The following is a 27,551-nucleotide window of genomic DNA, read 5'->3' on the forward strand; positions in this document are numbered from 1 at the left end:
GGCTCAAGGACAGAGCTCAGGCCTCAAGTTCAAGCCCCTGGACTGGCAAGAGGTGGGGCTGGGGTGGGGATTGGTGGAGGAATTCTGCTGCAAAACAGATGAGATCATCTTTTGAAGACTTAACCTTGAAGGAGTAATAAATCATGTTTCTCTCTAGTATTGTATTTGTCACTGCTCCACAACAGGGAAGGGCATTAAAATCCTAATGGAGGCAGCTGATTGATTAATGTATTGATTAGGTCTAGAAACTTGTTCTGTGAAATTTCAGTCTGACAGAATTCTCAGATTGGCACGGCAGGAGCACCTAAATCATCACAAAATTTCAAAGGTTAACACTATTCATAAGTAAAACAACAATTTAGGGAGTTTTCACTAAAATAAGAAATTATACATTAAGAGAAAAGTATTCAGAAATGACTTGCTGGTTGACTTTATATCCATAACTAAGAAGCAAGTCATGAACTATGATGGCTGTGATACAAGTTGAATCTGTATCAGTGTAATAAGTAGATGAAGGTTTAGAAAGTGTGCATGTAGAGGGGATAGAAATAAATGACAGTGTCACTTAAGTGACAATTTTAGTCTATTTTTGAATAGAATTGAAATGAGATAAGTTAGCTGTGTTGAACCTATTACACTTTGAGAAGCTGCAGTCAGCAAAAAGTTGTGTCTATCCTGGATATAGGTTAGATTCCTAGTAGTGGTTTTGTGTTTTGGTGGTTTGAACTCATGATCTTTGTATTCTCTTGGTTTTCTTGCTTGCATGGCACTCTAAAACTAGAGTTGTAGTTGCCTGATTTTTTTGCTATTTGGTTTTAGTCTTAGAAACTTATGCCTGGGCTGGCCTTAAACTATGGTTCTCTGGATCTCAATCTCCTGAGGAGCTAGAATTAATAGGCGTGAGCCACCATGGTATCTGGTACAGTAACACTGTTCTGAATTATTTAGTTGATGGATCAGCATTTGTTTCATGACTAGAATGGTGAAAACTAATGAGGTAGCTTTGTCTAATTTGATGGTCTCAATAAAAGATTTGAACTCTGTAACTCAGTTTCATATTTTTCTCTCAGTTTTGGTAATAAGAAAAACTTACTTTAGAAGTGTAATTTCTTCAAGTTTGTAATGTTCAATAAATAAAAATCAAATATGATATATTGAACTAATAAAATAGAAGATTATTCAAATAGCCTGAGAAGTGGGTGCATAGTACAAGACTCAGCAAATTCAGGCAAGCGTTTACTATGTACAGAATCTGGGACTTTTAAGGGAGTTTGACCAGATTGTTTGCTCTGAAGATACTTAATATTCAGATGGAGAGATCATACACATGAATAAGGGAAGATGTAAAACACTCTGTGAGCATTTGGTAAAAGAGGAGCGTGGGAAAGACAAAACTTCAATTATTCCAAACAGTTTACTGCTTAATTGGTCTGGTTTGTGAGCACCAAAGTACAGAACCACATAAAGACTTGCTTGTAGAACTTCTGGTAGGAAATAAAAACTAAGTTTTTATCTATCTTTTTAAAATTAGTATATATTGTTTTAAATAAAGACTTTTGTTGTGATATAGTCATACATGTGTCAAACACTTTATGTTCACCCTTTCTTTTTTTGTTCTTTTTTTCCAAATTTTTTAATTGTAATTAATAGAAGGGTTACATTATATTAACCATATAGGAGGTGCATTACTTCACAAACATTGATACTCTTTCTCATGTCTTGGTCCCCATTTCCCTCCCCTACCCCCACCCCTCTTCTTGTTTTCCCCCTTCCCTATCCTATTATATTCAAACTTTCTATTATACTTGTGCTCTTCCCCTCTCCCTGCCCCTCTTTATTTTATTTTATTTTTTTAAATTTTTTATTGTAATTAGTAAAAGGGTTACATGATATTTGCCAGATAGAAGGTGCATTAATTCACATACATTGATACCCTTTCACATGTCTTGGTACCCATTACCCTCCCCCCCTAACACCCCCACCGTCTTGATTTTCCTCCCTTCCCTATCAAATTTCAAATAACCAAATACAAATAAATTCAATATATCAGATAACAAAGTGAGATACTATAGCAATATGAGATAACCAAGGGACAGCAAAGGAGATGAGAGATAACATAGTACATTAAGGACAACAATCATTCATTATATGTCTATTGTTTCAATATCCTAGAGGTCCTTTCAATTAGCTTCATACTATATGGCCTTATGTATCAAGATTTTGCTCTATTGCAGTCTCTGCTAGTAGAGCCCAAGGTTTCTACTGATTATGACGAATGAGGGAAACCATTGAGCCTAAGTTCTTTTGAGTCTGGCTTACTTCACTTAATATGATTTTTTCTAAGTCTTTCCATTTCCTAACAAATGGGGCGATGTCATTCTTTCTGACAGCAGCATAGAATTCCATTGTGTACAAATACCACAACTTGTTGATCCACTCATCAACTGAGGGACATCTAGGTTGGTTCCATATCTTTGCTATGGTGAATAGTGCTGCAATGAACATTGTTGTGCTAGTGCATTTATTATGCCCTTGTTTCTGGATGGTTGGGTAAATGCCAAGTAGTGGAATTGCTGGGTCATAGGGGAGCTCTATGTTTAGCCTTTTGAGGCACTGCCACACTGCTTTCCATAGTGGTTGAACGAGTTTGCACTCCCACCAACAGTGTAGTAGTGATCCCTCCTGGCCACATCCCCTCCAGCATCTGTTATTATTCGTTTTCCTGATCCTGGCCATTCTAACTGGAGTGAGGTGGAATCTTAGAGTTGTTTTGATTTGCATTTCTTTTATGACCAGAGATGTTGAGCATTTCTTCATGTGTCTATAGGCCATTTTTGTTTCTTCTTCAGATAAGACTCTTTAAGTCTTTGGCCCATTTTTTAATGGGATGGTTGTTACTTTGGAGATTGGTTTTGGAGTGATTCAATTTTTTGAGTTGTTGATATAGTTTAGATATGAGGCCTTTGTCCGTTGTTTGGTTGGTGAAGATCTTCTCCCACTCTGTAGTTAGTTTACTAGCTATGTCCTTTGCCATACAAAAGCTCTGCAGTTTAATGCAGTCCCACTTATCCAGCCTTTCTCTGATTTGTTGTGATTCTTGGTCCTTATTAAGAAAGTTTCGACCTGTGCCAAGGAGGCCTAGTTTATCTCCTATTCCTTCCTGTAAAGTTTTCAGTGTGTCAGCTTTTACCTCCAGGTCTTTGATCCATTTGAAGTTAATTCTAGTGCAGGGTGACAAAGAAGGATCCAACTTTAGTTTTGTGCAGGTGCTACCAGTTCTGCCAGCACCACTTGTTGAAGAGGCTGTCTTTCTTCCATTCTATTTTTTTGGCTCCCTTGTCAAAGATTAGGTGGCCATAGGTCTGTGGTTTAATATCTGGGTCCTCAGTTCTGTTCCATTGGTCTTCAGGCCTGTTTTTGTGCCAGTACCAAGCTGTTTTAAGAATTATAGCTCTGTAATAGAGTCTAAAGTTTGGAATTGAAATTCCTCCAGCGCTGTTCTTTCTGCTAAGAAGTGTTTTTGCTATACGGGGTCTTTTATTATTCCATATGAAATTTTGAATTGCCTCTTCTATTTCTTTAAAGAATGACATTGGGATATTGATGGGTATTGCATTGAATTTGTAGATAGCCCTTGGCAAGATTGTCATTTTCACAATGTTGATTCTTCCAATCCAGGAGCATGGGAGGTTTTTCCATTTCCTTAGTTCTGCTTTAATTTCCTTTTTTAGGGTTTTAAAGTTTTCATTAAAAAGGTCCTTTACATTCTTAGTTAAGCTAATTGCTAGGTACTTTATTTTCTTTGAGGCTATTGTGAAAGGAGTTCCTTTCCTGATTATTGCCTCGTTCCTCTCACTGTTGGCTTAAAGGAAGGCAGTTGATTTTTGAGGGTTGATTTTATAGCCTGCTACTCTTCCAAAGTTTTGAATCAGCTCAAGGAGCTTGGGAGTAGAGTCTGTAGGATTCTTTAAATACAGAATCATGTCATCTGCAAAGAGGGATAGTTTTATTTCCTCTTTCCCTACTTGGATCCCCTTTATGCTTGCTTCTTGCCTTATTGCACTGGCTAGGAATTCTAGTACTATGTTAAAGAGGAGTGGAGAGAGTGGGCATCCCTGTCTCGTTCCTGATTTTAGAGGGAATGGCTTTAGATTTTCACCATTAAGTGTAATACTAGCTGTGGGTTTCTCATACACAGCCTTTATTACATTGAGGAATGTTCCATGGATTCCTATTTTCTCCAGAGCTTTTAACATAAAGGGGTGTTGGATCTTGTCAAATGCCTTTTCCGCGTCTATTGAGATAATCATGTGATTTTTGTCCTTGGTCCTGTTGATGTGTTGAATTTGTTAATTGATTTGCGTATGTTGAACCAGCTTTGCCTCCCTGTGATGAATCCAGTTTGATCATAGTGTATAATTTTTTTGATGAGTTGTTGTAGACGGTTGGCCAGTATTTTGTTGAGAAGTTTTGCATCGATGTTCATCAAAGAAATAGGTCTATAGTTCTCTTTCTTTGATGAATCTCTGTCTGGTTTGGGGATGAGGGTTATACTGGCCGTTCGCTGGCTGGGTTGTGTGCTGGTTTCTGCAGCAGTTGGGCTCCCGGCCTGGTGCCCTCCACCGGCCGCTGCTTTTCGCTGCTTGGAGCCGACGGAGAGAGGTGGGGGAGGGGGTCCTTGCGTTCCGTATTCTTTGAGAAAGTTGGATGTGAGCTTTATCTGGATTTCTTTTCCGGTTTGAATCCTTCTCCATTGCTTTTTGAGTTTGTTGTTGTGGATTTCTTAAGGTAGTTGGCTCTTGGGACTCCCTGGTTCTCTCTTTTTGTGAGAGAGAGCTAGGCAGCGTCCCTATTGTCTCGGCGCCATCTTCCTTCTCCCCCCTCTTTATTTTAATTTTGTTTTTTTGGGGACTTTTTTTCCCCCATGAAACCTACCCAGATATGCTCTCTCAGTCCTCATATATTTTTTTTTCTTTTTGGTTACCATTTTAAAAAGATGGGTTTCATGAATACATTTTCATATTGTGGTTACAATTTACTTTGCACATATTCACACCAACCCCTCAGTCTTTTCTTCCTCTCACTCCCACTGTTTTCTCCACACATGGTTTCCTTTTATGTGAATGTCCCTCTTTGTTTTCAAGATTTAGGTTCTGCATATGAGAGAAAACATGTGAGACTTGTTTTTCTGAACTAGCATCGTTTTGATTAATAAGATGATTTCCAGTTCCATACATTTTTTTACAAATGACATAATTGGTTTTGTTCTTTATGGCTGAACATGTACTCGTAACCTGCAGTCATGCATTCTCTCCCTTCTGTTTTATTTTGTTTGAACTGTACTCATTACCTTATATATGAAACTCACACTTCTGTGTATCACCTTGATAATAAAAGTAAAAACAGAAAAGCCTTAGGGGCTGGGCACCTATGGGTCACACCTGTCATCCTAGCTATTTAGGATGCTGAGAGTTGCAGTTCACAGACAGCTGAGGGAGAAAAGTCTGTGAGAGCCTTATCTCCAATTAATTACTCAGAAAAAACTCGAAGTGGTGCTGTGGCTCAAGTGGTAGGGTGCTGCTAGCCTTGTATATAAAAAATAAATAATCTCAGGGATAGTGCCTAGGTCCTGAGTTCAAGCCCCAGGACCAGTAAAAACAAACAATAACAGCAAAAATCCTTATGGGACACCAGTGATGTAGCCTGAAATATTAGTTACTCGGGAGGCTGATATCTGAGGTTCAAAATCTGAAGGCAGCCCAAACATAAAAGTCTGCATGACTCTATTTTCAACTAACTAGGGAAAAGTGAACTGGAGTCATGGTCCCACTGGTAGAGTACCAGCAATGAGCAGGGTGGCTCTAGGACTGTGATCCTCTAGTCTGTGCTTCCTACTTAGATGGCAGGAACCATCATGCCTAACTTTATTTTGCTATCTGGCCTAGAGCCAGAGTAGTTGATGATTACAGGCATAAGGTTCTATGATTGGTCTGTTTTTGGTATTTCCAATTTTTTAGTTTGTCTGAAGTAGTTGTACAAAAAATGTAAATCTTGATCTTAGATTAATGCCTCATATTTTTTGTATTTATTTACTTTTTTAGATTATCATTTTTATTGTACTTGATTGAAGGATTACATTATATTCGCTAGATAGAAGGTGTATTACTTCACAAACATTGCTACCCCTTCTCATGTTTTTGTCCCCATTTCCCTCCCCCACCCCCTCCCCTCATCTTGTTTTCCCCTCTTCCCTCTCCTATTTCAAATAAACATATATACAGTATAACCAGATAACAAGGTAAGATACTGTAACAATATGAGAATAACCAAGGAATGGCTCATATTTTTTCCCACATTTTTTTCTCTTCTATTTTTCTTTTAAATGGGTTGTCCTTTTAGACTCTTTTTATGCCTGCTTTTTACTTTTTGTGGTCTTTGTTTTTATTGTTCTTTTAAATATTAATTGTTGGTAGTTTGTATGCTTTGTATAATGATTTCAAGTGTCTAATCAATCTTTTAACATTTTTAAGAGTCTTTTTGGCAAAGATTTTTTTTTTTTAATCTGGGATTTGAGCTCAGTCCCTTATGCTTATCTGGCAGGCACTCTACCACTTGAGTCAATCAGTGCCTCTCACAATGTTTTGTTTTTATACATTCTACTTCAGTATAATTACTAAGCATCATACTCATTTGTCTATATTAATTCCTTACCTCATCTTATATAATCATAAGCCATATGTTTTAATTTTTTACGTAGTTCTAAAAAACATCCTGTTCATACTTACTTCTAAAAGAGTCCCTGTTCATATTTAACTCTTTAGTTTAGAATTTATTTTGGGGTAAATTAAAAGTCAGGAGCAAGAAGAAATGATATAACACCTTGAAATGTTTCTTCAAAACTTTTATTTGTGACATATATTATTTTCCTAGTGCCCAGTGAGTTTTAAGAAATGTAAGAAGTGCATATATACATATTTTATTTTTTTGGGTACCAGTCTTGAGGCTTGAACTCAGGGCCTGGACACTGTCTCTAAACTTTTTTGCTCAAGGCCAGTGCTCTACTATTTGAGCCACAGCTCCACTTCTGGCTTTTTGGAGATAACTTAGAGTTCAGAATCTTATGGACCTTCCTTTAAATCACAGTATGGATGGCTTTAAACCACAGTTCTCAAATCCCAAACTCTTGAGTAGATAGAATTATAGCCTTGAGCCCCTGACACATGACAACCCAACCATCCTTTTTGCTTGTCAATATTTGTTACTTGTATTTTATACACCATAATTTTTCTTTAAATATACATTGCATTCTTTTAAATTATTTATTAAATACTGTTGCTTTAGAAGCATTCAAGATGGATATGGTCTGTAAGGCAAAAAAGTTCATGTCATACATAGTACTGGTGTCAAGGATGTAATATCATCCTTAGAAGAATGTTAGAAAATAATTTCTTCATGTAGGAGATGCTGAGTGCATTGTCTGCAAAGGCACCAGGCAATGTGATGTGTGCTGGCTCATGAGAGAGCCATTTAATACTCCCCAAAACTAAACACAACAAACTGCATTTATTAAGTGGTTAGAAATACTGATCAGCCATAGGCTTTATTTCCATAGAAATGGATTCTATGAAGCATTTTGGGGAAACATTAAATCCTGGGATTGGAGGACTTTTGGGGTAGTGGTTGTATGACAGTAGAATCTCTGTTCTTAGTTTAGTCAGACTGGCACACAGTTAGGTCATTAGACTGAATCTGTTCCATTGACTGATGTTCACAAATGTGGGTCACTGATTAGTTGCTTTAGAGGTATGTTTCTTGAGTTGTCAGTGATTGGCCAAGCATGTTTCATACTGTTTTTGCTTCCATGATCATATAAATCTCATATATAAAGCTCATTCTTGTAGCTACCTACTACCAGGGTTATAGATCAATCTCTGTCTTAGGAGTGTGGGAATTTCATATATTCAGGAATATAGGAGAATTTGATTTTAGTGTTGGCTGCATAATAAATATAAATGTTCATGTAGCTTCTTCAGGGCAAGTTGTAATCAAATTTGTGGATAGGTGCTAGAACATCGGATGATCTAAATCTTTCTGATGACTGATACCATGGCATTTGATACCATAGTTTTTCTACTTGAGCAAAAATAAGGTTTTTAATTGATCAATACAGTTACCAGCAATAAGATGTTGAGCATATGATTCCTCATACTGTTGTTATTGTTTCCTTAGGAATAAAAATACAAGAAGTATTGATAAGACTTGAAATGTCTTCCTGTACGAGTTACTAAGAATCATGGCTTGTTAAGCAAGACTAGTGGTATCCATTCCAGTGCTACTAATTTTCCTCCGTAATGCTTACTGAATACACATAATCTCTTTAATAAGCTTTGTTTTTTATTTCTTTTCAGATCAATTCAATATACATTTAAATGCATGATTAATATTTGACTAATACAAGTAATACAAACTAATCAGTTGATTTGGTAATTTGCAAATGTGGAACTTTTTCAAAATTTGCTTTTGTAAGGCAATTTTGTAAGTAGTTATCAATATTCTAGTTCCATGGTATCATATACTTTTACTTTTATGCAAAAGAATTTTTGGGGGTTGCTTAGTTTCATTGAAATAAACAACATTCTTATCATCTTACTTAAAATGAATGGAAATTTTCCAGATGTGCTAAATTGTACATATTAAATTATGTGCTAACTTTTCAGAGAGAAGCCTTAGTGAAGTAAGAAAATCCCTTAAAAATATCAGAAGGCTGCTGGATGTGGTGAGATATGCCTATAATCCCAACACTGGAGAGGTTGAGCCAGGAAGAATGCAAATTTGAGGCCAGCTTGGGCTACGTAGTGAATCTCTTCTTGGAACAAAAAAGGCCAGAAGATTTTTGTTTGAAATTAAGGAAATATTTACAAACATAGAATAATCATACTGAGCTCCAGTAATAGTCACTTTGAGGCTAAGTGCTCTTTTAAATACATTGATTACATCATTTTATGTAATCCTCTGAGAATACTATGAGGCATATATGTCAATATGTCAGCCAAGTCCTGTCATATCTCCATCTCACAGTAGTTCTATGAGACATGCCCAGCTCACCGCAGTGACTTGATTAGTGAGACTAAGTCTTCTCTGTTTAGCTGTTCAAGTAGGCAGGTCAGCCACTCTGGGACAACAACCCAGCCTTACCCATGAGGTTGAAACTTATTTTTTACTTGAACTTAGGATCTGGGCACTGTTCGTGAGCATGTTAGTTCAAGACTAGTGCTGTACAATTGAGCCACAACTCTACATCTTTTATTTTACTGGTTAATAGGAGATAAGAGGCTTATGGCCTTTATTACCCAGGCTGGCTTTGAACTACAATCATCAGGTCTCAGCCTTTTGAGTAACTTGGATTACTGGTATGAGCCACTGCTACCTGGATCAAAACATATTTTTGATATTAGCATTGCTAATTAAAAAAGTACTGTTGTCTAAAAAATGGTGGACCATGATATGAGATCATGTCTTTAGTTATATTTGGAACCTTATGGGAATATCTGAAATTGTATGTAGTCATTTTCTATGTTTGTAAGAACATGCCTTTGGTTATTTACTTATTTGCTAGGGTAGGGATAAGGAGAGAGCTATTGATCAATTAGATTCTCCAAGGAAATAAAGATGACAGATTTTCTGTTTGGAATGAAGAGAATGTATTTTTTTAAATATGAAGTTACAAAATTACCAGGATGGGCCCACTTGGAACACTATTTCATATTCCTGAACATGACAGTGAATGCATGTACTATAATAGGGCCTCTGGTTAGGAATGTAGCCCTTGCCTTATTCCTATATTACAGATTGATGTGGACATTTGATCTGTCTGGAGCAACAGGACATATTGTTCTATCTTTTCAAGATGTCTCAGAATTAATTAGCACGTTTGGGTTTGTGGTCTGTGGCGAGTATTTATACTAGGATTCCATATTTTTACTACCATGAGTCACACTATATAAAAGAAATGTGTGCACATGACCCAGGTCTTAGGTCTTAGACTTTAAGGCTTAACAGATCTTCCTCCACAGACACATTTTGCAGGTGTCCTGAGCTAGAGAGAAACAGATGGCCGGTAATCCTCAATGAGGAACAACTTAGAATCCTGTGCTGACCGCTATGGACTTTGCCATGCATATATATTTTTTTTTTCCCCTGTGGTTTCATTTTTTTATCTTTTGCTGTAACAAACCTTAATTATAGGTCTAACCTACCACTGAGTTGTATGTTTTGATAGATCACTAAATTTCAGGTGTACTTAGGGCCTCTGAAACAAAAGAGTGGGAAAATAGGACTCACTTATGTTCAAGTTTCATCCTGACAGACTATAGGAAGATGAAGACACAAACTGTTTGAAAATCTAGGAGGAGAGAATTTTAGGAAGAAGAAAAAGTCTGTATAAAGACCCAAATATGGGGCTGGGAGTTTGGCCTAGTGGTAGAGTGCTTGCCTAGCATGCACGATGACCCAGGTTTGAGTTCTTGGTACCACATACATAGAAAAATGCCAGAAGTGGTGCTGTGGTTCAAGTGCTAGAGCTCTATCTTTGAGATAGCCCAAAGACAGTGCTCAGGCACTGAGTTCATGGCCCAGGACTGGAAAAAAAAGAAGACCCAGATGTGGGAATACCTGACATGTTGAAGGAAGCACAAGGAGGCTGTAGAAGGTAAGGATGAGTGAGGACGAAATAGGAATGAGCCCCAAGTTGTAGTGGGGCACACCAGCACCCAGAACATTCTCAAGGGTAGAGGAGGATGTCAGCACACACTTGCTAGATATATTGTTAGATTATCATCTTTCCTTCCTTCCTCCCTCCCTCCCTCCCTCCCTCCCTCCCTCCCTCCCTCCCTTCCTTCCTTCCTTCCTTTTTCTTTTGCCAGGCCTGGAGCTTGAACTCAGCCTGAACACTGTCCTTGGGCTTTCTCAAAGCTAGAACTTTACCACTTGAGCCACAAACACTACTTCCAGCTTTTTCTATGTTTGTGGTAGCAAGGAATCAAACCCGGGTCTTTGTGCATGCTCGGCAACCATACTACCACTGGGCCCAACTCCCAGTTCCTCATCTTTTTTTATTTTTTCTTTTTTGCTGGTCCTGGAGCTTGAACTCAGGCTTTGGGCACTGTCCTTGGACACTGTTTGCTTAAAGCTAGTGCTCTGCCACTTAAACCACAGCTGGCTTTTTCTGTGTATGTGGTATGGAGGAATTGAACCCAGGGCTTTGTGCATGTTAGGTGAGCACTCTACCACTAGACCACATTCCCATCCCTTTAATTTTTTGCTTTACTGGTTCACTTCAGAAAAAAATTCTCCCTTAATGTGTTCTGTGGTACCAAGCACAAATTTGGTCTTAATTCTTACTTGAGTATGCTGTCAGTTTAAAGGAAGAGGAAAGCCAATTTCCCCAGCAATCCCTCCCAGAGTCAAAATGTCAAGTGCAGTACTAGTACGATAGCTAAGTATTAGTGAGATTCACATCCTGAATTTCAGGGATACACTCTTTTTTTACTGTCTATTACTCCTTCAAAACTCAACTGCAGGCAGCAGCCAATGCCTCACATTTGTAATACTAGCTGTTTAGGTGGCTGAGATCTATGGATTGTGGTTCAAAGGAAGCCCAGGCAGGAGAGATCATAAGACTCATCTCCAATTAACCACCAAAAGCCAGAGGTGGAGCTGTGGCTCAAGTGTTAGAACTCCAGCCTTGAAAAAAAAATAAAGGTTATTGGCAGGCCTCAGGCTCTGAGTTCAAAGCCCATATTGACACCCATGTATATACACACACACCAAACAAACAAATAAACAAAACTCAGGTGTAGTTTAGCTTCTCTAAAGAAGTTTTCATTGATATATAGATTGACATGTATCTATGACATAGACTCAACTCCATTTTAATTATGTTCTTGAATTTATCTGCCACTGATCACATATAGAGAGTCCCTTCTTGAATACTTGCTTGTTACACATGACATTAGAAATATGATGTAAAGACAAAGGGTATCAATGTATGTGAAGTAATGCACCTTCTATCTGGTGAATACAATGTAACCCTTCTATTAATTACAGTAAAAATATATTAAAAAAAGAAATATGATGTAAAAAATCAGTGTTAATAAAATCTTTCAATTAAAAAAAAAGTTTTTCAAGTATATCTTGTTCTAGTGAATGCCCAGTACTTTCATGGGCACAGTAGTAGGCAATGCACTTTCAAGAACTTGGATTGCCCAAATGACCTTTTCCCCTGAGGCTAAAGGTGATATTGTTGCTCTACAATTGGTGCTTTCACATAAGCTGTACTTAATAAATACCTTGAGTGCATTCATGGTTGGTTGATTTTGTAAGTATCGGGAAGATGAAAGATTGGGAAGAAAGGAAAAAAGAAGTCAAGAAAATAAATGCCTGTGAGGTGAGCTTGAATAATGCATTTGACTTATTTCCTCTGAGGAAAAGAGCCTTCTGAAGAGGCAAGAACGATCTGAGCCCATGTAAAAATGTCTCAGTGCTTTCACTTGTTCTCTCCTGGCCCCCATTGCAATTGTTCTTAAATCATAAAGGCTCTTTTTATGTTATTCATTCCATTAGTTGTGATGAATCTGACTTATTCAAATTTTCAGTTCTTATAGAAAAAGCTGTGTATATTGTTGGTTTGGAACATTTTTCAATGTTGGAGCTTGTGGCATTATTCTAAGTAAATCTTAGATTTAACGTTTTCACTGCAATGAACATCGGTTTACTGCAATATTAGTTTATGTTTGTTTGCTTTTAACATTTTTTTCCCTTTTAAACTCCACAGCCAACAGCATTTTTGGATCCAATTCAGAGGCTTAACCAGTGGAAAGAAGCTAGCTATTCTATTATATTAATGGTTTTTTTTTTCCTTTTTAAGAATTCTGCACCATTTGTTCTTTTAAAAGAGGGAGGCTTGTGTGTCCCCTATTTAAAGATCAGGCTGTGTGAGTCCTTTCCACTGGGCCTCACAGAATGCATAATTATATGCTCCTTTCTTCTCTGGAGCTCCTTTGCTGTCCTCTAGCTCCTTTAAACTCTCAGCTCTCCTTCCAATTAAATAGGCAAATAACATTCTTGCCCTGCGAGCAAGACTTATAAATCTAATTTTTCAGTGTGGATTTGTGATAGTAAGAATACAATGTTTAATTTTTGCTGTTCTGCTAATGTGTAGTCTCTGGTCAGAATTTCACATTCAATATTCTTCTGATAATGAATGAAAAGTTGTATGCATTTCTAAAGGGAAAAGGAATTTTAATATTTATTTATTTATCTTTCCAGTCCTGGGGACTAAACCCAGGGCCTGAGCACTATCCTTGGGCTTTTCTTCAGGGCTAGCACTCTACCACTTGAGCCACCCCGGCTTTTCTATTTATATGGTACAAAGGAATCAAACCCGGGTTTCTGTGCATGTTAGGCAAGCACTCTACCAATAGGTCAAACTCCTGGCCCTAAAATTTATTTTTTACCTTTGTTATTGTAACAGTTTTCCAGTGGCAACTCTGGGACTAAGCTAAACATTTTGTACATACTACTAAGGTTCAAAAGCAACTGTAATTTTGGGTGGTCCTTGTAGAGTTCCTACATATATTCTTTCCCCCAGGGGGTTAGCCACCTGTGATCTTTTCCTTTTTTTTTTTAAATTTAACCTTTTGCCTTTTTATTCATTCTTTATCCTACTCTTTTCTTTTCTTCCTTGTACATTTTGCATTTAAGGAGTATCTGTAGGCTGACTCCTGCAGAGCCCTGATAAAACACAAGGCTATGTTTGCCACATTATTGGTTATCAAGAAGCCACTCCTGTGAAGTAACAAGAAACACACAGAAAAGCAAAATACCAGAAAACAGCATGGGATGTCAGGCCAGTCAGTGTAGAAAAGGAGATGCAGTCAGTATAGTTGAGGGGGGATGAGGGCATAGGACTATTTTACTCAAATGGAAGGATGGATTAGGATTTTGCCAGACAGAGGGTGAAAGGGCATTTGAAATGGAAGAAAGAAATGGTTGCATGGTTTATCTTACTAGCTGTAGAGCGAATGAGCCTTATACATCTATAAGTGAACATGCTGGGTGGTGTGTAAGCATTTCCAAATGAATGAGTTAACTGAATTATAGTAGATACTAGGGAGAACTCAAATAGTACAATTTTTAAGAAAGACTGAGTTAAAGCCTAACAAAATAAGTACCACAAAATGGGTAATTGAAAGGCAGAAGGGCAAGAGGAGAGGCGTAGACAATGAAGGGAGGAAGGAGAGAATGCAGTCAAAAATTCAATGCATATGGGGCCAGGAGTTTAGCCTACTGGTAGAGTGCTTGCCTAGCATGCACGAAGACCTGGGTTCGATTCCTTGGTACCTCATGCATAGTAAAAAGCTGAAAGTGGTGCTGAGGCTCAAGTGATAGAGTTCTAGCCTTGAGAAAGTCCAAGGATAGGGCTCAGGCCCTGAACTCAAGCCCAGGACTGGCAAAAAAAATTCAATGCATATGCCTCAAAATTAAGAAAAGTATGAGGAATGGTTTGAACAAGAATGCGATGGTTGAAGGGGCTAACAGAAGATGGTTAAAGATGAATTGTATTCATATACTGCTTTGTTAAATGACGCCTCCCTTGTACAATTACTTCAAGATAATAAAAATGTTAAAAAAAAAAAAGAGGGGCCGGGAGCATAGCCTAGTGGTAGAGTGCTTGCCTAGCATTCACGAAGTCCTGGGCTCAAATCCTCAAATCCAGAAGTAGTGGCTTAAGTGGCAGAGCAGAAAGTATCCAAGGACACTGTGCCCAGGCCCAGAGTTCAAGCCCCAGGACTGGCAAAAAATAAACATTTTGAAAAGAAAAATGCAGAAAAAAATAAAAGAAACAACCCAGTGTATTATAACAAGGAAGTGGATTGGGTTTGTTAGTGACCAGTGACCTATTAAGTGACAATGTGGAGCAGCGTTCTGCAGTTTTCCTTGCACACCATCTGGCCTCCAATGCAACTGTCAGCTTTGCCATTGCAGCAGAAATGGACACAGGAGGCACGTAAACATAGTGAACTTGGGTGTATTCCACAAAAGCTTTCATTTACAGAACCAAGCATTGGTTCAGAGTTAGACTGCAGACTGTAGTTTCTACAATCTTATTGAAGAGTTGGATTCATTGGAAATGAGCCTGAAAAGGAAGGTGGAACTCCCCTTTCAGAGAGGATTTTGAATGTGGCAAAAGAGGAATTAAATGATCATCACTGTGACAGCGCTTCTAAAATTAGTAAATACCTAGACATTTAAGTTGAGAAACAGATGTTTTCTGCTTATAGCTGAAGGTATTTACATATCAATCTTGAAACTAAGATTTTTCTGTGACTGTTTTGTATGGAAATGATGTGAGAGAACAAATGAAGCGTCCAAATGCCTCCAGTAAAGTCTAATTTGGGTTGTAATCAGAACTCTGGAATCTTTTGGGTCCTTCTTGTAAAACTCCTGGAAAGCCTGATCAAGGAAATCAGAAGAGAATGACATGGGTGGGACCTTAGAATTTCCGATCTCAAATTCTAGACTTTCTCCCTCTTCAAAAAAAAAAATCAGTATGAACTGATTTCAAAATACATATTGAATCCATTTTTGGCTCTTTTGTCCATCTTTAATATTGCTTTATTAATGTATTATTATAGAATTATAATATTGTAACAATATAATATTGTTTTTATTATAGTATAATAGTATTGTGTAATAGTATAGTGTTGCATATTATTGTATTATAGCATTGCTCCTTTATTATCAGTAATTCTGTAGTCCTTTTCTGGCACTTGTTTCCTTTTAAAATAATCTTCCTTAAAGCAGTCTGTGTACTATGAATATTTGCATCCCACTGTGTATCCAATACACATATGACTCTAAATAGTGTTCAGTGTTCATCGGATGAGTTATGTATGTGAACATTTCAATAATTCTGAATAAACTATTTTACTGTACTGTATTTGGGTACTCTATCATAATGCATACATTCAATTGAATTATTGTTGTTTTTTCAGGAACATCAATTATTTGATTGATTGAGGAATCTAACCAGTTACTTGATCGTGTGTGTGTGTGTGTGTGTGTATGTATGTGTGTGTGTGTGTGTCTATGTTGGTAAATCTTAGATTTTTTTTCCTCAGGCCTGGCACTCTACTACTTGAGCTACAACTGTACTTTTAGCTTTTTGGACATAACAGTCTCACAGACTTCCTTGCCCAGGCTGGCTTTAACTGAGACTCTCAGATCTCAATTTTCTGAGCAACTAAGATTTTGGATATTGACCACTAGTTCCTTACTTCAAATATTAATTTTAAAACCTTCACCTACATTCTGTTTATAAAAGCTTCCATTTTAGTGTTCTATTCTTGTTGAATAAAGTAGTTGTAGTATATTAAATGAAATTATTGTAGGTGCTTATAACATGCTGGAGGAAAAGTCAGCCAATTTTTCTGAAAATGAGATAGTTTCTCCATATGTGCAATTGTAACTTACATCGGTTGTTACAAAAAGCTAACAATGTAATAAGATTATATCAAACTTTTGTAAAGAGGTGAACTGTAATTTTATCAGCTTGTATCATATTAAGATGTAGGTGTTAACCCAATGTAGATAACAGTATTTTAGAAAAACCTCTTTGAGACTTTGAGTAACCTACCAGTATTCAGTAATGAATCCATCATATAGTGTTGGTTCTCAAACATATTTTGAAGATTATGTCTTTAGTCCTTTGAATTTTAGTGATTCCCACTACTTAATAATTCTTCCTTGACTCATGAAAAAATTGTAACCAACAAGCTCAGGACCTAGCTCATTGATAGGTATTTTATTTTTACATGTTTCTTTGAACATTTAAATTACAGATTTTCCAAGAGTGCACTTGAAATCATTTGATATTGAGCCATTTTTAAACTAATGGTGACATACTGAGAAGAAGATTATGTAGGCAAGATGTAATGATTATAATTAAGTGACAGATAAAATAATATGTTGAAAAATTCAATGGAAAAGAGAAGATAGAGGATAGAGACAACTGCACCACTGGCTGAAAATTCATGTATTTAACCATAGGATCTGCCTACAGTAAATGCCAAAGTATTTTTGTTGGAGGACAGAACTAAAAAAGTAGTTTGTAGGTATTTACTCTGGCTACTAAGTGCTCATTGCCTGTCCTCTAAGCCTGAACAGACCATTAGAGTCAGAATATCCTGTTTACCACATGAAGCAAGAAACACTTTATAACTTAAAAAATTATCATTATTTTGTGCTGATGCATATGATTTTTCTTTTAAGGTGGGTACTTTCCCACTTAAACCATTCCTCCATTTCCAGCTTTTTGGTGTTTATTTGGAAATAAGAGTCCCATGAACTTTTTTCTGCCTGGGCTGGCTTTGAACCATCGTCTTCAGACTGAGTTGCTAGGATTACAGGAACAAACCACTGATGCTTGGCTTGTTTATAACTTTCTTATTTGAAGAAAAAGAATCATTCATTTCTGTTTACTTACTTTGTCCAGCTTTTAAAAAGGCTGGGTAAAATTTGTTTTCTTCTTTATTTTTATTGTAATTAATAGAAGGGTTACATTATATTCACCAGATAGAAGGTGCATTACTTCACATACATTGATACCCTTTCTCATGTCTTGGTCCCCATTTCCCTCCCTCCACCCCCGACCCTCCTCTTGTTTTCCCCACTTCCTTATCCAATTTCAAATAACCAAATACGCATATATACAATATATCAGAAAACAAGGTGAAATACTGTAACAATATGAGATAACCAAGAGACAGCAAAAGAGCTGAGAGATAACATAGTACATTAAGGACAACAATCACTCAATATATGGCAAAGAAATTTTTTTTAATGTTGCTTTGGCTGTGGTTTGTGCCAAAGTAAGAGACACATCAGGTTTGTGAGTAGAGAATATAGGCTCAGGTAAAAACTGAGCCTTTTGGCTTTAAGCAAAAGAAAATGCAGTAGTAACTATGATGAAATTCTCTACACACTCAAGAACCATGTGAATTTGGAGGAACTCACTGTCCAATTTTAGCTTCCATTTCTTTACTTTCTAGGCTTATTAGTATGAAATTGGAAAATATATTGTAGCCTTGGTATGTCACAGAAAATATGTATGTAAATTTGTGTTTTATGTCATTTTTTTCATCAGGTAGGACTGGGAAAGAAATAATTGCCAAATCAAAGCAGATTAGTTTTTTCCAGGTTGAATAGAGAGAGTCCTGCTGGGTGGTCTGTCATTGCATACTAAGCCCCAAGTGACTAAAGGGGTCCTAAGCAGAGAGGAAGACTGTGAGTTTGAAGATTGTGACAGTCTTGCAGACATTTGCTCATCTAATGTGTAACATGGTTGTTAAATGTGCAAAACATAAAGCCATCTATTCTAGATTGGGAGACGTTTAAAGAAACAGTTTTCTGAATTGAACTTTAGGTTGTCAGAAGGTAGCAGTGTGTCTTCCTTTAGCAGCTATTCTTGTCAAGGATGAAACCTGCTGTTATGTTGTGAATTTTACTTAAGAACTTAACCACATATTGGGATTGATCTGTAACTCTAAAGACTATGAGAATTTCTGAAACTGATGTTTGAAGCCGATGAATTTTTTTTAATAAAAAGTATCCCTATTAGCCCTCTTTCCCCCCTTTTGATTATTATTTTAAGTAGTTGTACTCAGGAGATGCCATTTAACAATATATCTTGATCAATGTTAGCCCTTTCAGCATTCTCACCCATCCCTCCACCACCCACCCCTCCTCTCAACTCTTGTTAATGTTGTAGGATGTACCATGAAATTTTAACTGCATTCTCCCCTTCTCTTGATCTGTCTATCTTTTCCCCTTGTCGCCTACTCCACCCCTTTTGAGTATCCTGTTCCTGGTGTTTTCTTTTGCCTTTCCAAGGATTAAATTATTTGAGATTATATTTATACACACTTATTAACTGAAATAAGACACATCTCTTAACACTTAAAACATACTTTATTATCTTTAAGTAGTTTTATAAAGCAGTTGCCAGTCAATGAAGTTTATGAATACAGTATATCACGATTAATGCCAGGTCTTTCAACATTCTCACTTGACCCTCCCAATCTACTTCTTCTTTCATTTTTCTTAATTTTTAGTATCTGTATTCATTTTTTGCTATTTAACAAAGCAGTTTATGTATAGAATGAATCTTAATTGTGTCATCCCTTCAACTCTCCTTTGACCCATCCCTCCCCTTATTTCTTCTTGATTTTGTGGTATATGCAATTAATTCTTGACTGTATTTTCCCCCCTTTCCATCCTCATTCATCAGCCTCTCTCCCCTTGGCCCCATTCTCTATCTTGTAAGTAGCTGTTTCCTGGTACTAATTATGTTGGGCTTTGGCTTAGTATTTCTAAAGAATTATAGCATTTGAACTCTCCATAGAGTCTACTGTACTTCAGTTCAGTTAATTCATTTGTCATTGCTCACTTACCACCCAGTGTGTTTCCATATAGGTTTATAGGCACATTTAGCTACCCCAAATGAGTGAAACCAAGCAACTGAAACAGACATTTTTTAAATTTATTTTTTATTGTAATTTATAGAAGGGTTACATTATATTCACCAGATAGAGGGTGTATTACTTCACAAACATTGATACCTTTTCTCATGACATGGTCACCATTTCCCTCCCCCCTCCCCCTGCTCTTTTTGATTTTCCCCCTTCCCTATCCAATTTCAAATAACCAATTAAGCACATGTAACATATATCAGATAATAAGGTGAAATATTGTAACAATATGATATAACCAAGGGATAGCAAAAGAGTTAAGAGATAACATAGTACATTAAGGACATCAATCACTCATTATATGGCTTTTGTTTCCTTATCCTGGAGGTCTTTACATTTAGTGTCATACTATTTGGCCTTATGTCTCTAGATTTTGTTCTATTGTAAATCTCTGCTAGGAAAGCCCAAGGTTTCTATTGATTTTGACAAATGAGGGAGACTCTTGGGCCTATGATCCTTTGAGTCTGGCTTACTTCACTTAATATGATTTTTTCTAAGTCTTTCCATTTCCGAACAAATGGGGCGATGTGAAGCAGACATTTTAAGGGCATTGGATTGTATAAATCCATTAGCAAATTTAAATTTAAACTCCTTTGAATTATATACAATATCCCTCTCATATGGAATATCACATTTTTGTATTTAATACTTTTATATCCTTTGTTTTGTTGTACTGGGGATTGAACAAGGCAAAATCCTGCAAGTAAACAGCTTATTAGAGTCATAAAACTTCCTTTAATTTCTCTTTTTTTAAAATTGTATTTTATTGTTGGGATAATGTGTAGAGGGGTTACAGTTGCATTCCTCAGGTTGTGGGTACATTACTTCTTGAACCTTGATATACCCATTCTCATGTTTTTGTTTTCCTTCTCCCTCCCCAGCCTAGTCATCTTGTTTTCCTCCTTCCCTTCCCTATTTCAAATAAACAAATAAGTGTATAGGCAGTACATCAGGCAACAAATTCAAATACAGTAACCACATGAGGTTAACCATAAGTGGAAAAAAAGAGAAAGAAATAACTTCATATAGTACTTAAAGAACAACAGTCACAAAGGTAAAACTCTTGTTTCCATCACCCAGAGTTCATTAATCCCATTTTTTTATGACTATATGTACATAGCTTTTGAGGTATTGTATTCTTCTGCTAGGAGAATCCTAGATGTGCACTAATTATTACAAATGAGGGATGCCATGGAGCCTATGTTCCTTTGGGTCTGGCTTACTTCACTTAATCTGATTATGTCCAAGTCTTTCCATTTCCTTACAAATGAAGCAATGTCACTCTTTCTGATGGCAGCATAGAATTCCATTGTGTAAATACCACATCTACTGAGGGGCATCTGAGTTGGTTCTGTATCTTAGCTATGGTAAATAGTGCTGCAATGAGCATCATTGTGCTAGTAGGTTTAGTATGGCTTTGTTTCTGGGCATTTGGGTAAATGCCCAGGAGTAGGATTGCTGGGTCATAGGGGAGCTCTGTGTTTAGTCTTTTGAGGAACCCCTATACTGCTTTCCAGAGTGGTTGAATGAGTGGCGCCAGTGGTTCCTGCCTGTAGTCCTATTTAAAAGGCTGAGGATTGTATGTAGTCCAGAGCCAGTCCTGGCAAGAAAGTCCCTAAGTCTTATCTCCATCTAACCACCAGAAACTGAAAGGTGCACTGAGGGAAAGAGCTCAAGGACCTGGGTTCATGCCCTACATCCAACAAAACAAAAAAAAAGGAATGCAGCTTAGCCTATTGCAAAAAATGACCCCGTATACACTGTAATTCTCTATGTCATTTAATGTACTTTCTTGAGTGTAGCAAGAGAACTGAAGCGGGATATAGGAAAGCCACTTCACAGGAAGAGTTATAACAGACCTCACAGATCCAGCCCTGAGGGTGAAGGGGCCTAGGGCAGCGTGCTCAGTTCACTGTGGAGAAGAGGGTTGTGTTGATATCACAGTGGGAAGAGAGGGTCTAGTGCAGTGCTCTGTCACAATAGGGGGAGATGAATTAGGAGAGTGCTGATGTGGGAGGAGAAACACTAGAGTAGTGTTGGTGTCACAGTGAGAGGAGAAAGATTAGGGCAGTGCTTCATAGAGAGATCACACCTGGTTGAGAGGGACAGGGACAGGGCTGAGGTCACAGTAGGAAGAGAGTGTCCAGGGCTTGTCAGAGTAGGCAGAGAGGACTCAGGCAACACTGATATCACAGTGGGAGGAGAGAGAGCTGGGCAGGGTTGGTGTCACAATGGTCAGTGTTGGGCTGATGTCATAATGACTAGGTGCTCTTAGTCTTTGTTCTGTAGTTTAGCTTCAGCAACCATTTTCTCTGTGCATTTCTTTCAAATTATGATTGATTCTATCTGTAGTGCATTCACTACCATATGCTTTATATATACATTCTATTGTTTAGGGGATATGGGGTGGTGTTGCTGGGAGTAGTATTTTGAACAGTAGGTACTAGCCCTTTTCAATGGCTGTATATTGAGCATAGGGGCACATCATGTCAGGTATATTATAACCTTCTAGGCTTTTTTCTTGAGTTTAAAGCTATGGTTGGTCTCATGTGGCTTGCATGTGTGTGCGGGGGGGGGCAGGAAACACTTTTCTTTTTAATTGATGTCACACAAGAATAAACTCAATCATGTTCACAGTAAGATATCTAGTGAATTTTAGTTTCATAATATTAAACCTCATTTTTGTTCTTTTGAAAGGCTCAAGACTTTTGTGTGTGTGTGTGTGTGTGTGTGTGTGTGTGTGTGTGTGCTGAATTTTACCTTTGCTGGCACTGGAAGTTTATTAATTGGTTTTATATGTACTTAAAATGTCTTCATTATGATGCAGAAACAATGTAAGATTCTGTTTAACAAATTTAGAATGGAATTTAGAATGGTTGTGTTAGCAATATTGTAACCTACTCAATACGAAGATTTTTTTCCTAATCTAACATGCTTTCTTTGATAAAATTATGTTAAGTAAAATAAGATTTTTAATGCAAATCTCGGTCAATCTTTATGAGACTTTTTTTAACTTCCAATATTTGTGTGCATATGTTACTACTGGGCCTTGAATTTAGAACCTTGATCTCTCACTTGGCTTTTTCAGTCAATACTGCACTCTTCTATCTGAGCCATACTTCTGTTTCTGTGAACCATTTCTTATTAATGTCCTGGGATGTTTGTAAAGGGATCACTGATTGTGGAGTAGTTGTTTTTATTTCTGATTATCATGGTAACCTTCTTCCTTATTATTTTTATGCTTTCATTTTAAAATAGTTGCCATTCTTCCAACATTTCCAGTTAGTTAGAGGAGAGTACTGCACTGAATGAAGGTCACAGGTAGAAGAAATGGTAGAAATGGATCTTGACTTACTCCATATCTCTCTTACAGGGGAGAAGACATCTTTGCGAAGATGTTATTGTGCTTGCTTGTGAAAGTTCTTGACAGTATAAGTTCTTTTTCACCAGATGTAATTATTGGTAAATCTAGTGTGACCATTGTCAAGTGTGTTTTTGAGGAGTAAGAACAAGAGTTAAGTAAAAACCAGCCTTGATTTTCCTTTCCTTCAGTGTATTTTTTCTCATATACTTAATGAATAAGGCTTTCTGATATTATAGAGAAAAACATGTTTGATTGTTTTATATACTTGAAACTGCTTTCCAGATAATAGAAGGAAATAAAACTGCTAGCTGTGCATTCACATGTTTATTTAGGTGATGATTCTAAGGTTGTAGACTGTGTTTAAAATTAGTATTAAATTTGCACAACTTGATAGCATTAGAATTAAAAGACAGAGTGGAAATGTATTTTCTTGAGGAAAAAAGACTCATTTGTTTTTCAGTAATCTCCTTTCTTCTCTTAAGTTGGTAGGAAAAAATAGAGTAATAATAAAGTGCCTTTTTAATAATAAATATTCAAGTGTATGTACTTTTAAGAAGGATAATAAATTAGAACATTCTTAGCTTTTTCTTTGTTCATCCATAGATATCTATTTTCTTTTAAAATTTTCAAACGAAGGACTTGAGCACAGTCCTTGAGCTTTCTCAAGGCTAGAGTTCTACTACTTGAGCCACAGCACTACTTCTGGCTTTTCCAATGTATGTGGTACTGATGAATTGAACCCCTATCTTTGTGCATTCTAGGCAAGCATTCAACCACTAGGCCAAACTGGCATCCCCAGAAATATATCTTTTCTGGATTTAAAAACAGTGCCTTATTCTTCACTTGTGTTCACTGACACTTCACGGATAGTGATGTGCTTTCAAGTATTATACACGAATCCCTAACTTTTTCTCTTCCAGTGTCTGTGTTTATGCTAAAAGTCCAGGTGAATGACATTATCAGCCGTCAGTACCTGAGTCAAGCTGTTGTCGAAGTATTTGTAAACTACACGAAGACCAACTCCACAGTAACGAAAAACAATGGTGCAGTGTTGATAAAAGTACCCTATAAATTAGGCCTCAGCTTAACTATTATTGCTTATAAAGATGGCTACGTATTGACACCTCTGCCTTGGAAGACTGGAAGAATGCCAAGTAAGCAAATAAATAGTGTTTTCTGTTCACAAAAAGTAAACAATCCCCTTTGTTTAGGAGACATCCAGTTCTGTAAGATAGCATTGAGATTGAGAATATTAATTAATTTGTAAAGGAAGTCCTTATGATGAGGCTAGAAGGGAGATCCAATTTGAAGAGTATAGTTAATCCATTTGGCTATTATAAAGAAAAATCATCTGAAACCGGGTGGTTTATACACAATATTAATTCATTTCTCACGGTTCTGGAAGTGTCCAAGAGCATGTTTCTAGTAGAATTTTGGTGTCTGATGAGGCCTGCTTTGTGCTTCGTAGCTGGTACTACTACTGTATCCTTACAGGTCTAATTAGCAAATGAGCTCCTTGGAATTGATTTTGTTTTCAATCTTCCACCCCTCTCTTGCCCTTCCTTTTTTATTTTCTGAAAAATGATACAGAGTCTTGTAAAAGAGCTGAGCATGCTCTCAAAATTGTAATCCTCCTGCTTTAGCTTCCTAACTGATGGGTAGGAGTCAAGGTGCCATGTTTAACAAATTTGTTTATTTTTGAGCACAAACCCATGAAGGCCCAGCTCTCTTGGCCTAATTGCTATCCAGGAGGCCCCATAAAATGCTGTCATGGAGGTTAGGAGTCTAATTTATAAACTTAGTGAGACCACAGGATTAATGAAGGCACTTTCCTTCCACAGAGGCTTGAAGGGATCTTGAACATGAGCTTGTCTGCAGTTAGCACTGAGAGCTGGACACTGCTAGGCCAAAGGATTACTGAGAAATTAGAGTTGGATAGATGTGAAAGGACCTCTTTGTAAAGGAGGCAATTGCCTCCTTTAGAACCTAGATCTCTTAGCAGTGTGTATGCTGTCTTACTGGTCACCAAGAGGGCAAAATTAGATTTGGAGAGCTTGACCAGGGAGTCATATAGTATTCTATGTACAGTAACAACATCTGAAGCAAGAGAGGGAGTGGAAGGACAAGCGTGTACTAAGGATGCAGTGAAGGCAGCATAAGTAGTCCATAGATGGACTCATAGGACTTTGGGAAGGATATGCTGTACAAAATACCATAGTACTGACTGGAGGTTGACACTTTAGGTAACTAGTTTCCTTTCTCCTTATGGTCATTCTTACTTGGGAAAACAAGTATTTGGTATCATAGCAGAACATCTGAATTCTTGCACTATCATTTAAGTTTTAAAAAGAAATAAAATGGAAAGTGAATAAAGTCAGAATAGGGATGTATTTGACATATTAATGGTTTGAATGCTTTACATTTTTGGGGTGGATTGCTTGTAGGGTTTGAACTCTGGACCTCGGCATTTTCCCTGAGCTCTTCAACTCAAGGCTACCACCTTACCCCTTTGAGCCACAGTGCCACTTCTGGTTTTCTAGTAGTTAATAGCAGATAAGTGACTCGGGGACTTTAGTGCCCAGGCTAGCTTTGAACTGGGAGATCTCAGCCTCCTGAGTAGCTAGGATTACAGACATGAGCCACCATGCCTGGCTTAAATGCTTTACTTTTTAAGAAGACAAATTAAGCAAAACCATTCATTCAACAAAAAAGAAGAAAGCAAGGGAAAAAAGGCAAACAAAACAGTGGGTTGTTATTCATTGGTAAATACAAGTACCAGTACAGCTACTCATTTGCTAATACTGCCATATGTACAGATGAGGAATACCATATGGAAACATATGCTTTTGGTAAATTGCTTTTGACAGGGTTTGGTCCAGTTTCATTTGTTCTTGGTTATATTGATCTTTTCTTCTAGCCCTGGTCTTGAAATAATTTAGTCTCATTTCAGGAATTCTGCTCTTCCTCATCTCTCAGATTATCCCACCCACTCTTCTTGGCAGGCTTAGCCTATCCTGTGTTACTACTCAACAGTGACTGGATTACAGCTTCAGTTCCACTTCTACCAACTGCAAGTCCATTTGGCAAATTGTACACTGCGGAAGAGCCTTGTACTCTCTGTGGGAAGTTAAAAATGAAGAGCTGGTGTAGGCTTCCCTGAGGAGCTTTGAAGTCAATGAAGAAAAGGGTGGGGGTAGTCCTTCCAGACACTGGTGGCTACTTAGAAGACTGAGAGCTGAGGATCTCTGTTCAAAGTCAGTCCAGTGAGGACAGTCTGTGAAACTCTTATCTCCAATTAACCACCAAAAAGCAGGAAGTTAAGCTGTGACTCCTGAGGTAGAACACCATCTTTAAACAGTAACACTAAGGGACAGTGCCCAGGACCTGAGTTCAAGCTTCAGTAGCAGCACAAAACAAAATACTCCTAAGAACTGATTAAAAAATTACTATACAGAGAAAGCAAGTTAGTAAGACAGTTAACTGGATTATTTATATCTAGGCCAAGTTATAAACCATCATTAGTTACAGTGGTGTCAATTACTATTTAAAATGGAGATGACCAGTAAAACCATAATGTATTATTTTTTATCATGTTTTATATTTATTCTTCCTTAGTTTTACATTGCTCTTCTCATTGAGTGGTTTGTTCCTCCACCCAATTACTTAGAACTTCCTGAAGCAGAACTGTATTTGCTCCAGTTTTGTCCCCCACATTAAGTATTTTAATTGTGTTATATTTCACAGTTTATTCATCAGTTACACTTTCCCTGTTTCCGCAAAGCCAAGCAAATATATGGCTATTTGAAGACACTGTTCTGATTACAGGAAAATTAGCTGGTAAGTGCATTCTTTCTTTTTAAATTAGGAAATATAGGGGTTATTGTAGAAGTGAATCAATCTATTAATACTTTGGGAAAATCCGAATTGATCAGTGATGATTAGTATTGACTGTAAGATAATCTAAACTCACCCTTATCCAACTATAAGACTGTGTTTGTGTGTGTGTGTATGAGTGTGTACAATAGAAATATTTTTCTCTTTTACTAGGTCACTTACACCCTGCCATGGAAGTATTTGACTTTAGGATAACTGAAGTTACATGAATGGCTTCTGTCTGTCCTTCTGTCTAATCACATTTCTCACAAGGGACATTCATAGCTGGTGAAAGAAAGGACAGAACTCATGTCACTAAGAACTATGGAGTGCTATAGTTGGGAAACCTTATTTCAAGGACTGATTTAATTTTTACCAACCACCAAGGTGACAAAGGAATGATCAAACATTCCTTTACTTCCCCAACCCTTTTAATGGTGCTTAGAAGAACCTCTAACAAAATATCACTTGTTTACTACCTAACCAATAACAGCTTTACAAATGACAAACAACTGCTTATAAAGATGTGCTCTTCCCTTTGAAGTGATTTTATTTCTAAACTATTAACAGTATTTACTGTCGAAAATGTTTTTCCAACCATTTGGGAAAAAGTTGGACTACCACTTGATTAATCTTGGAATAATCTGTTGTGTAAGGATGTAGATATTCGAAATATCTGGGCATTTTGCAGAATTTTGGAGTACTTATTAGGCTGGTGAATGGAG

General features: G+C 37.2%; 1 protein-coding gene across 1 annotated transcript in view; it reads left to right on the plus strand.

Annotated features, from left to right (window-relative positions):
* The window catches only part of Fam171b (family with sequence similarity 171 member B), a 57,128-nt gene that overhangs the window by 15,472 nt on the left and 14,105 nt on the right, over window positions 1-27,551 (plus strand). Inside the window, exons 2-3 of the mRNA XM_090354449.1 lie at window positions 23,874-24,107; window positions 26,698-26,790. Coding sequence (XP_090210575.1) covers window positions 23,874-24,107; window positions 26,698-26,790 — 327 coding nt within the window. The remainder of the gene's footprint in view (window positions 1-23,873; window positions 24,108-26,697; window positions 26,791-27,551) is intronic.

This window comes from Megascapheus bottae, chromosome 21, assembly GCF_031878675.1.
Source record: "Megascapheus bottae isolate mThoBot1 chromosome 21, mThoBot2.hap1, whole genome shotgun sequence".
NCBI classification, from domain to species: Eukaryota; Metazoa; Chordata; class Mammalia; order Rodentia; family Geomyidae; genus Megascapheus; species Megascapheus bottae.